Genomic DNA, 12820 nt, shown 5'->3' on the forward strand with positions numbered 1-12820 from the left:
TGAACAGATTGTTTTGTTAGTTTGATCCATGGTGAAGTGGATCAGAGTGAAGCTGTAGAGATTATGAGGAAAATCCAGACAAGGTGAGCAGCTTGAAGTACCTGGGGCCATGGTCCTTCTGATCGTTTCAGGACATGTGGTGGCAGAAGGTAGAAGTATGCAAATTGGGTCTTAACCAATGGTTTAGCATGATTGGACCATTTGAAAGAAGTGCCTCCGAGTATTACGCGATAGGAAAGTATTGCTGGAACTGAAAGCAAGTTGAGAGTTTGGCTTTGTTATATGGAGCAGAAACCTGGGCAACATCAAGGCAAGGGAACCAATGATTGGAAATTATTGAGATACAGTTGCTGAGATAGATGTGTGGAGAGAAGAGAAAGAAACTCAGTAAGTCAGGGGACCAGTGAAGATTCAAAATCATCAAGGGAGTAGCCAAGAATAGATTGAAATGATGTGGTCAGGAAGAAGAAGCAAAAGGCCCAAAACCAAATGGAGAATACGGGGTGAGCTATATAAATGCAATGAGACTTGAAGAAGAATAGGTGCCTGGCAGGAAAGGATGGAGAAGGTTGGCCGAACAAACTTTTTTTTGATCCTGACTTATGTTCCTTTCTAGAACTAAAATTCTGCAATTTAGAGTTGCCATCAATACAAAAAGAATGTTTTTCATCGAATCATTGGATGCTGCTGGTAAGACACTCAAATAACTTGAGGTCCAACCAAAAAGTTTTTCCCTTTATAATTATGCAGCCTTGATAAACAAGTTATGGCAATTATTAACAAGATCTATTCCTCTGTGTGCAATTACCTCAGTAAATTGTTGAAACCAGGGCTTTAATTCCTTTTTGTAATGCTACTGCCAAAAGATTCTGTGTATTTACTCCTTTATATTATCCTGCAGCTTTTGTTCACATTATGAAATGTATCCTACTTTGTGTCTGCAAGTTATAAGATATTGTGAAAAGAGCCTCTCCTGCTTTTCTTTGTGACTCTGTATTGTGACGATCATGTTGGGGAACCGTAAGATATAAAGAGGAAATCAATACAACCAGCAATGAACTGACAGAACAATGCCACAAGATTTCACATTTTTAAATAAGACCAAACTTTCTTGTTCACAACTATGTTACTGTAAACAAGACAAGCACCACTTAACACTTAGCTTATTAAGACTTGTGCTATGAACTGCGTTCTACTTTTTACTTATAGCGCCACCTCTCTCCCCAAAAATTTCCCTATTTTACAAAATCTTTAAGGTACATTCAGTTTTCCTGGGACCAACCCAACAATATGCCTCAACCCTTCAGAGTTGAATTCTCCTTGATATTCCAGTTGTTAACCTGGAAGTAAGATTATTTGCAGGTCCTTTGTTAATGTTTTGTGTCTGAGATCTCCATCCTTTTCTTCACCAACCTCATGACTATGGATACCTCAGCTCCTTATTTGGATTGCCAGATGATTCCCCTCACAGGCTTCTTGAGTCAGCTCTGCCGACTGCTTTCTAGCACAAGGCTCTACAGGGACCATGATAGCTTTCTTCCATTAGCTGCAAGCCAGGCCAATGTTCCAGATGCCTTTTCCTTACAAAGTCCAAACTTAGAACCCCAACCATACAGTGAACAATCAATTTAATCTTTTCTCCACTTGAAATGCAAGCCTAACTGACCATCATGGTCATGGACCATTATCTCTGGTTGCCTCTCTGTTTGCTGAGATGCAGTCTTCACCTGCACCAAACCTACAGCTGCCTTCTCTGCCTGTCCCCAAACTGAATGGCCTATTTCAGTCAGCAAGAACACACAGGTAAATGAAACAGAATAACTTTTATCCAAGATTCCACCCTGAATCACTGTATCTAATGTAATAATATGTATGGATTTTTTTTGCAAATTAACAGCCTTTTAATTCCAAAGTTTTCCTTGATTCTGGGGAACCATATGAATATCTTCTATTGCTTATGGAGTTTTATGGCCCTCTTTTTCAGAATTGCTAGCTTTTGACTTCTTTTATGGTGTCCTTGGCACATGTTCTACATTACACCATGGGATATGATCCTTGTGATCAGGGCTGGGTTTTAAGGCCTCGCTCGTTCCAAAAACGTAATATCCTGCCTGAGGTCAACAATCTGCCCCTCGCCCATCCCAATTCCTATGGCAGGCAGGATGGTAAAATTCTGGCCCTGGTCATTAATTATAAAATACAGTAGATATTCACAACAATATGCATCAAATTAATTATTTGTGTGGAACTGAAGTGTTTGAGTGAAGGTTGGAAGTTCAGTTCAGTTGGGTTTTGATAAGTATGAATATTTCCTAATTTCTAAATTGGAACACATGACAAAGCTATCATGACAGAATGCCAAATTGTGACTATTTTCTATTTATTGTCCATCACCATTATCAAAATGGCTGAAAACTTCCTACAACTGTGTAACCATTTGTCAGGTTTTACAGATCTCATTTCCTATGCTAATTGGTCTGACACCCACTGTTTGGAGAGTTGAATTTGATATTAAATGGTATTGTATGACATTTGTGACAATTTTTAAGATTTAGATTTTTGATCTTAATGCCAATGGTGTCCTGCAGTGCTGGTGAAGGCAGCTGTTGTATTTGTCTTCTGTGCTTTAGATCTCTTGTCAGAGCAACTCTTTACATCAATCAGCTTGTAGTTTCCAAAGTCATTCCTCAACATGCAGGTACTTTCTGCAGAAGGAGACTTTTACTTTCCCTAAATCCCTCCAGTAACACAAAATATAAGATGTCCAGTACCTTCTCCAAAGATCCAGGTTCTATGCACTGCACTCATATTTGCCTTTATGTCTGCTGAGAATAAATAAAAGTTGTAACAAAAAAAGGCTCGTAATGCACAAGAGACTTGTGTTGCCAGGAATTACACAAATGCCTGTGCTAATTGACTCATGTTTTTTTCAATCTTTGCTAAGTCAAGACTAGGAAGAACTAATTTGTGAAGCATATCAGAATAAAATGTAACTTAATTGGGCTTTATACCTGCCTCAACAATTGTGTTTATTTAGCATCTGCAAATGGAAAAAAATATGCCAATGCTTCTCAAAAAGACATTATTTGAAAAAAAAGCGTGATAACCCAAAGGAGAAACTATCAGGAGAAGTAACCAAATTCTTCAATATCTGGTGATTTTAAGCAGCACCTCTAAGGAGTAGAGGGAAGTAGCAAGGCAGAAGAGTTAAAGGAGGGATTTTACGCTTGTTTATTCATGCAACATGAGCCTGGCTAGCAAGGCCAGCATTTATTGTCCATCGTAATTGCTTTGAGAAACTGATGGATAACCACCTTCTTGAAGTGTTGTGTTCTATGTAGTGTTGGTACATCCATGGGGCTGTTACCATAGAAGTTCCAGGATTTTAACCCAGTGACGGTGAATGCACAGTAAATACATTTCTGGATAAGGATGGTTTGTGGCTTGGAGGGAAATTTGATATTCATGTGAGTCTACTGCCCCTGTCCTTCTTGATGGTAGAGGTTGTGGGTTTGGAAAGTTATGTAGAAGGAGGATCTAATTGAATTCCTGCCAGCTGCTGTGGCGGGATTTGAACTGGTGTATCTGACGCATTATTCCGAGTCTTTCGGAATTATCAGTATGATCCTGTTCTAGTTCACAGGGCCTAGACGAGTGAAGGTGTCACAGCCATTAACGGTGAATATTGGTGGATACACAGCATTAAGTCTGTCAAATTTTGGGACTTCGGGCAGTTATAAAAAATAATGATAAATGTCACTGTACAGAGTTTTAAACACATGGATGGGCACTTTGAAGTGCTGAAGAGATGATACCCAATGTAGATTGTTGATGATTGAGATATTAAGACAGTAGAACCTGTTGTAATAGTAATATACATACAGCTGACTTCTTAATCTGCTGTAATTTATGAAGTACAGGAGGTTGGGAAGGAAAGCATTGGAATAGTTGGAGCAGGCAATAACAAGGGCACTGATAAAAGTTTCAGCAGCAGATGGACACAGCTGGGGGCAGATGTTAGTGGTAGAAGAAAGCTGCTGTATTTTTAAAACATTCATGGGATGTGAATGTTACTGACAAGACTAGCATTTATTGTCCACATGTAATTGCCCTTGAGAAGTTAATAAATCACTTTCTTCAATTGCTGAATTCCTTGAGTTGTAAGGACACTCACAGTGCTATGAGGAAGAGCGTTCCAGGATTTTGACCCAGAGATAATGAAGGAACGGTGATATGGTTCCAAGTCAGGATGGTGTGAAGGTTGAAGAGAAATATGCAAATGGTGGTATGTCATGCATCTCCTGTCCTTGTCCTGGGCCAGATTTTACATGGCAGAGATTGTGGGTTTGGGAAGTGCTGTCAAAGGAACCTTGGCAAATTGGTACAGTGAATGGTACCCCTGGCTCACTATGTGCCAGTGGTTGTGGGAATAAATGCTTAGCTTGGTGAATGTGGTGCCACTCAAATGGGCGCTCTGTCCTGGACGGTGACGAGTTTGATGAGTATTGTTGGAGTTGCACTCATACAATCAAATCATCCATGGAAAATATTTCATCATACTGCTGACTCATATTTTGTAGATGGCGCGGACAGGCTTTGCAGGGGAGTTACTTGTTAAAGAAATCCCAGTTTCTGTAGCCACCGTATTTATATAGCTGATCCAGTTATACTTCTCATCAAAAACTGGGCAAATCTGTTATGAGTAAACCCACAGAAGACCAATGACAAGTGATCAAAAGGAAACTTAAGTTGATACAAAACCAGTTTGAACATCAAAGGCAAACATTCAGCTTGCCATAACAAACATACTGATGACTAAGAGACAACATAACCTAAGAGGAAAAAACAGCCAAAGTTGCAACAAAAATAATGAGCACAGATCCTGGTCATAAAGTGAATCAAAGTTGACAGATGGAAGAAGTACAAAAAGGGAGCATGAAAGGAAACTTGCAAAAGCCATTATTTTAAGAGAGTTTGACATTGTGCTCTTTCTGTCTCCGTCACAGCTTGCTTTCCCACCTTTCTTTGTACCATCAGTAAGTTTGACTATAATAAACTTGATACCTTTATTTAAGGCATTGAAGCGTAGAGGTTTAGAGCATGGAAACAGGCCCTTCAGCTCTACTTGTCCATGCCACTTAGTTGTTACCATTAAGCTAATCCCATTGCCTATGTTTGGCCCATATCCCTCTGTACCAATCTTACCCATGTAACTGTCTAAATGCTTTATAAAAGACAAAATTATACCCATCTCTGCTACTACCTCTGGAAGCTCGTTTCAGAAACTCACCACCCTCTGTGTGAAAAAATTGCCCCTCTGAATCCTTTTGTATTTCTTCCCTTTCATCTTAAACCTGTGCCCTCTATTTCTAGACTCCCCTACCTTTGGGAAAAAATGCTGAGTATCTAGCGAGTCTCCTACACTCCAGGGAGAAAAGTCACAGTCTAGACCAGCCTCTCCTAACACAAACCATCAAGCCAGGTAGCAAAAGAAAAAATGCTGGGACGTTTTTCTCTTTTGATTTCAGATTCCAGCATCCACAGTAATTTGCTTTTATCCATTACTTTAAGTTCCAGTAGCATCATAGTAAATATTTTCTGCACTCTTTCTAGTTTAATAATATCCTTTCTATAATAGGATGACCAGAACTTTAAACAGTATTCCAAGTGTGGCCATTCCAATGTCTTGTAGAACTTCAACAAGATGCCCCACCTTATGCATTCAATGTTCTGACTAATGAAACCAAATGACACATACAACATCTCAATAAAGAAAATCAAGAGGCAAAAGGGAGGAAGTGAAACAATCATTAGTGTTAACTTATAGCTTTCAATCTACAGGGATCTTTCCAAAATCTTGGGCATTTTGGAAGATTACAACTAATATATCCACTATTTCTGTAGCCACTTGTTTTAAGATCCTTGGGTGTAGGCTATTGGGTCCAGGGAGATTGTCAGCCTTGTAGTTTTTCTGATACTTTTCCATTACTGCTAATGATTGTTTCACTTCCTCCCGTTTGCCTCTTGACTTTCTTTATTGAGATGTCGTTCATGTCATTAATTATGATACAAAATATTTGTTTAAAGCCTGTACTATATTCTTATTTCCAATCCCTTAATTTTAATATAATGTTGCAAACATTCCATAAACAAATTATCTCCCCTGCTAGTGGGGGTGTAAATGCCGGTGACTCCCATTATTTATTTAATTTCTAGCCCTGATAATTAATGATGTCTCTAGTTTCTGTTACTTAATTTCTGACCTCCCATTTAATTTATTTAATTCCTGTCACCTTTACTATTTTTTTTGGTTCCAATATTTATTTAATTCATAACACTCTAAGGATGCCTAATGCCTCACCTGCTCGGCTCCAGTATTACAATTTAATTACAGTTTTCCCATGACTCAGTTTTAACATTAGCAAGGGAGATTTATGTAACAATAAAACTCTTTCCCATGGCATACAAATGTTGCAGTTCTCCCACTCACGCACTTCAGATTTCACAATTTATCATATCTTCTGACTCATGTGTAAACCACAGAAGAACCAACTATGGAGAACAACTCTGATCATAGTACTGATTTCTGGGGCCCTCTCTTAACTGCCACCAGTCTGAGAAACATTTGTTTACTGGTTGATCTTATTGTCCACCCTTCAGCCATCTGTGTTCTCTTTTATGTTAATGGCCCCTATATTTTAAACCTTGTGTGACGCATTATCAAATGGTCGTCTGCAGGTCCATGTAAACTCAATTTATTGAACATCAATATTTTCCTTCTTCTTTCTCAAAAAAATTCTATCTGAGGAATCAGTCATGACCCCTCCATCACAAAATCATGTTGAAAATCTCCGATTGGAGATTCATTTCCTCCTAAGCATTCATTTATTTTGCGTCCTAATTATTTACCTATGGTGCCTCCCCTATTGCAACAACAAGGTCCCAGAACAACTTGAGAAGACAAGTCTATTCCTATGCTTGAGATAAGTGTTCCATGCGTGCAGAGGTGCAATAATGGTGACCACGCTAACGGGCCGATTCTCAAATTGGAGGCTCTACAGAGGGTTTAAAATGTCATGGAAAGCCCACTTGCTCGGCCATTTGATGTGAATGAGGGGAATTGGGATATTCACTCCCTTTCCTTCCTCCCACCAAGATTTTATGGGCTCTTCTCCATAGGGCAACAATTATTGTACATTTCCAATACCCAGCTGAAATTTTATTACTAATATTATACCTACCATTGATAATTGGCAGGCCTCTCTCATTTCCTCTTTGAACAAAGATATAAAATTTGTCATTCTCCTGTTCTTTGGAACAGTTTCTATCTCTTAACACATTTTAAAATAGCATGTTTAATCCCTTTGCTACTTTCTCGCTATTCTCAGTGTAATAACTTCAGGAAGCCAACTGGAAAGGAACAGTGTTTTATTTTGTAAAGCAAAAGTTAAACTATAAGCCTGTGGTACATGTACACAAGTCCCATCTTGGATGATAGATACTGGACCTGCTCAGAGGCCCGACTTATAAAGGACTTGGGACATGAGTACCGCCTGTTTAGGTAATTACCTATCACTATGGGAACTCATATTGTACGAGTCCTATTGGGAGGTCAATCATGGATTTCCCATGTAAGTCCTGGAAATTATCACACTGAGGTGTGCAGTACTTTCGCCTGCTCTGGCAGCTGTGACTGGTCAGTCAACCAGACTGGTTGGAATTGGGGCTGTTAGGGACAATAGGGTGAATGGAGATGCATGCATTGGCATAGAGGATATGAGGGCCCATTGGGTGTGGGTAATGGGCATTGGGAGTGGGTGAGAGGATGTGAGGAGTGAGGGTCACAGGTTCTAACATTGCACAACACAAATGGGACAAAGTTAAGTGCACCAAGTCAGGACTTTTAGCCACTACCACTAAGATAAAAGAAAATTACTGCGGATGCTTGAGTCTGAAACAAAAACAGAAAATGCTGGAAAATCTCAGCAGGTCTGACAGTATCTGTGGGGAGAGAGTATCGATGGTGGTCTATTAAGAGATCAAAATGTATCATTGGCAGAGCAAAGGTAAGTGTGCCAAAGGACAACCTGAAACATGTAACAGATGACCCTCGTGGATGGGGGGAGGGGAGACGGTGCTGAGGGAAGACAGATGGAAAGAGATATTTTTAAAAAATGAAGAAAAACAATAAAAGAAATGAAAATAAATAAAATAATAAAATAAATTGATGGAAATGGGGTGATCATGGGAGAGAGAATTCATGCTCTGCAGTTTTTGGACTCGATGTTAAGTCCGTAAGATGCTTGTTGCTCAGGTGCAGTTCCTCCAGTTTTCATTGGAGTTCACTGGAACATTACAACAGGCCAAGAACGAGCGTGTGAACATGAGAGCGGGATGATGTGTTAAAATGGCAAGCGACAAGAAGTTCTGGCTCTTCTTGCGGTTGGACTAAAGGTGTCCTTCAAAACAACCACCCAGTCTGCGTTTGGTCTCCCCAAAGTAGAGTAGACCACATTGGGAGCAGCGAATACAATAGATGAGATTAAAGGAGGCACGAATGAAGCACTGCTTCATCACCCTCATCAAAAATTGCACTCCAATTCCTGCTACCCACCTCGAATGTGAAAATCAGTAATCAGAAAATCAGCACTAATTAGGACCTGAAACACTGTTAGCTGGGTACTTAAAAGAAGAATGGCCGAGCCTTGACTTTTCCTCATGATTTTGGAGTACACATAATATATAAAGAGGCAAGTATAGTAACCTTTTGCATCATTTGGTTTTTTTGAATGGCGAACCAGACAACAAGATGTAGGGTGGGAATTTTCTCCCTCTCCACAGCATGTTTGGTGGCGGCAGTAGGCAATGTGTTGTTCACTGGCAGCAATGTCTTATGGACCTACTGGTTTCCTGTTGAATGCAACGCTTTACCTCAGAAAAATCCATGGTATGATGTGGAACCATAGGATCTCACCAGCACGGAACAGCAAGATTTTGGTGACTGCTTTTGTAAAGATTTTGGAGAATCAAAGTGTTTTGGACAGCACCTTCCAGATGTCCACATTTAACTGTGCTTGTGTGATCACCAGATGTTGCTGTCTAATTTATACATAAAATAATGCCAAACACTGTTACCTTCACTGCTGTTCCTACTGCAAAATCTGGCCCATGAACTTGTTTGAAAAATGATATAGCCTAAAGTACATTTGATATGGAGTGATAAATACTTAAAATACATTTTTTCTGATGGACAAGACATGCGTGTCTTAATTACTGCTGGAATACCCTGTTGGCTGTATTTTCACATTCGAGGTGGCTGGCGGGAATGCCTCCCAGGTTAAAGGAAAATAATATAAAACCCATTAACTAGAAAATGGAAATTCAGATTTCTATTCCTAGAGCCAAAAATTGACGAGTCTTCAACTTTTGCACTCTTCCCATACGCCAACTGTGCTAACTAAGACATGCAATTGTATTGTTTGCACATTATTAGTGTTGAATGTCTTGTGAAAATATTGATTTCAGAAATACTTCCTCCAGTGACAGAAAGAACTGGAGTGAAGGTGATTTCAATGAAAATAATTTATTATTGTATAGCACTGGGAATCAAAACCCTGGATTTTACAGAGATGGACTGCACCTGCCCCTCCCCTGCCTGCCAAAGGAAAATTATGTTTTGGCTAACACACCTGAAAGAAGCCCAACCTGAAGCCATAACGTTGTCAGCAGACTAGACAAGTTCACAGTGGGACTCCCACTGTGCACTGCACAGGAAGTCCAATCCAATCTCGGCAGTGTCAGATCTCAGTAGTAGGCACTGCCAGAACTGCAAGGAGGAGCAGGAAGAGGAACAATGGCTGCTCGAGTCCCAGATTTTATGGGCAGGGAGGTATCCAAGACCCCAGGAAGAGGGACGAGAGGAGCAGAGGACCTGGTTTCGGAGGTGGCAGGTGGCGAGGAACAAAATTGGGAGTGGGGGGGAGGATGGTTCATATCTTATTTTGAGGCTGGGAATCGTGAGGGGCACTGTGCACATGGAGCCACTCTTCTGAAAAACAGACTGCCCATGCCAACCATGTTGTGTGTTATCCTGGTCAGTTGGCTTGATTGCAAGTGAAATATAATGTGTGGGGTGCCCATATCAGCAACATCTCCCCACTTCACTTTCCCCACCTAAGTATAATGGGGGACAAGCTTGGGGTGTGAGTGGAATGGTGGTGGGTTGGGCACCTTTTTTATGTGCCTCCACCTCCACCCCCCCCCCCCACCCCCCACCCCCCACCAGTCAAAAAGATGCCCATTGGGAGCAGAAAATCCTGCCCCCGAGTTTATTCTTAACATTTTTCTAATTCATGGCACTGGTGTGGAGTTCAAAAGCTTAAAACATTTCCCAATGATTACCATTCATTGTCTAAGCAAACTACAATCAATGGGCTAATGTCAATATGTTTCCCTTCTTCAGGTGCAATTTTTGAGGAGACTGCTAGAAAGGATGACAAAATGTTTCGATTAGCTGTAGCTGAAATGAACATGAATGAAGAAATATTGCAAAATGAGAAGATAACATTCTCTGTCAGATTTGTTGACTCCAACAATCCATTTCAAGCTGTTCAAGAGGGTAAGGCACCAGTTTTTCAGTAATTTATCTCATTAACCTTTAGCATGGGGAGATTGTTGGAGTTTTTGTCATCTTCCTCACTGTACACGTTTTAAGATTTCCTATCTCATGAGTTTCATTTTTGATTATGAAAATCTATTCTACTAAGGCTGAAAGGTTAATTTTATTCTGGAAATGTATTAATTTTGACAATATCACTGGGGCATTGTATGCTGATTTCCATAATCAGAACTGTTTAATATGTCTACATTTGTGATTCATTGAAAGATCCTTTTCAAGTTGAATCAATAGCTTTAAAAGTACATAAATGAAGGAAACAATCACAAGTAATAACTTGAAAGTAATGTCTAGTTTTGCAAATCTTAGTTAAAAGTGAATTTTGTTTTCATTGCTTTTTTTTTTATTCATCACTGTCATGAAGAGCAGACATGGTTAACTGTATGTAATGGTATGTAACACATAAGCTACACTGAAATACTACAATCTTTTGACATAGTTGACTACACCAGCCATTTCCAATACCTTTCTCCATTGTCCATTGAGTGAAAGAGTGTTTGTTTCCACTCTAACCTGTTAAGACATAACAAGAGACCGTCATACAACTGTTCCTGTACGTGCACTAGTATGTCTTAGGTTTCTAAGCAGACTCCTATCCTTCAACCTCTCCTATTTCTCATCTGTATGTTCCCACTTCCTGTCTGAAGATGAGATATTAAATTTCAGAAACATTGATGACCACAGCTTTACCTCACCACCCTCCCTCTGTGGTTGGACTACTTGTGCAAAGGTAAACCTTGCCTCAATTTCGGAAGATGAAAATTATTGTCTTTGTGCCTCATCACAAGCTCTATTCCTCTACCACCAATTCCACCACGTACCTCCTCCCCCACCGTCCTCCATAGGCCGAACATGTATGCAATTAAAATAAAAAGTGCTGGAAATATCCATGAGGTTAGACGATATCTACAGAAAGAACAAATGCTTCAGATCATGAAACAATGGCGTTTGTATGCTGTATCAATGAGCTTCTGTGAGAAGGTTGTGAATGGCAGCCCCCACACTCAAAATATGTGTCAGACCAATTTTACGCCTAAGGTTTTAAAATGAACTGTTTGCCAAAACAATAGGCCACATGCATGAAAGATGTGGGATGGAATTCTCAAAATTCTAAGTGCCGATTCATGTAAAAACTGGAGTAAAACCCACTGCTGTTTTCAGCAGGATTTTCAAAATGCATCTCCCACACTCTGTGCATCACAGAGAGCCTAGCATGAATTCCACTAAAAAGCTGGTGGAAGGGCAGGCCTATTCCCGCTGGGGTGGCTGGCAGCAGAGCGCTGAGTGGGCCACTGCTCATGCACCGACCTGTCAGAGTGGAGATTGGTGCATTCATAGTAGCCTCCTGATCACTGGCCAGCTCCTGCGATCCCGTAACACTGCCCATCTGATGCCCCCACCCCTCGATTGCTGGCTTCCCAGTCCGGGCCAGCCCTGACTCCCCCCACCCCCTCCCCGGCTTCAATCACCCCCATCTTCCCCAGCAGTCCCAGTCTCCCAACCTTCTCCCCCTCTACCTGCAGTCCTGACTTCCCACCTGCAGTCTTGACCCCACCAGCAGGCCAACAATCCCACCACCCCCCAACCCTGATGGCCAGCAGGCTGCAAGAGCAGTGCAGTGGGCTGTGAGAATCGCCCCTGTGATTATTATGTATCGAGAAAATGCTGTGATTTGGATTATTTGTTTGAAGCAGTGAAAGAACGGAGATCTTGTGATTTAATGGGTAGCGTCCCTGCCTCTGGGCCAGAAGGTTTGGATCCAAGTCGCACTTCAGGACTTGATGTCAGGAAGTTGCATTCGTATCTTGGACAAACAGTTTGGGTAGCAATTGCGATTCCTTCCAACATACATCAATGATAAGCGGTAGGAGCAAGACAGATTTTTGATTAGCCATGTGACAAAGAAATTGGAGCTGCTCCCATCCCTATCCATAGCTCCAGGCTACAAATGCATGCAAAAGTGCATGTTACCACAGCAACCTGGATTTCCTTACAGGGCTAGTTAGCTCTAATGGCTGGACGGATGGTATTGATCAGATTAATGTCAACAACATGGGTGTTTATCCCTGTTCCAATTCGGATGGATTTAGGACTTGCCTTCTTTCTCTACCTGTAGTGGAGGTCATTGTTCTGTGGACCAGACCT

At 40.8% G+C, this 12820-nt stretch overlaps 1 protein-coding gene across 2 annotated transcripts in view; it reads left to right on the forward strand.

The window, feature by feature from the left end:
• LOC145351504 (glutamate receptor ionotropic, delta-2-like) overlaps positions 1 to 12820 on the forward strand; it is a 380118-nt gene that overhangs the window by 26726 nt on the left and 340572 nt on the right. For both annotated transcript variants that reach the window (XM_080201102.1, XM_080201103.1), the window contains exon 2: positions 10463 to 10618. In XM_080201102.1, coding sequence (XP_080057228.1) covers positions 10463 to 10618 — 156 coding nt within the window. The remainder of the gene's footprint in view (positions 1 to 10462; positions 10619 to 12820) is intronic.

This window comes from Carcharhinus amblyrhynchos, chromosome 13, assembly GCF_965287045.1.
Source record: "Carcharhinus amblyrhynchos chromosome 13, sCarAmb.v2.hapA, whole genome shotgun sequence".
NCBI lineage: Eukaryota > Metazoa > Chordata > Chondrichthyes > Carcharhiniformes > Carcharhinidae > Carcharhinus > Carcharhinus amblyrhynchos.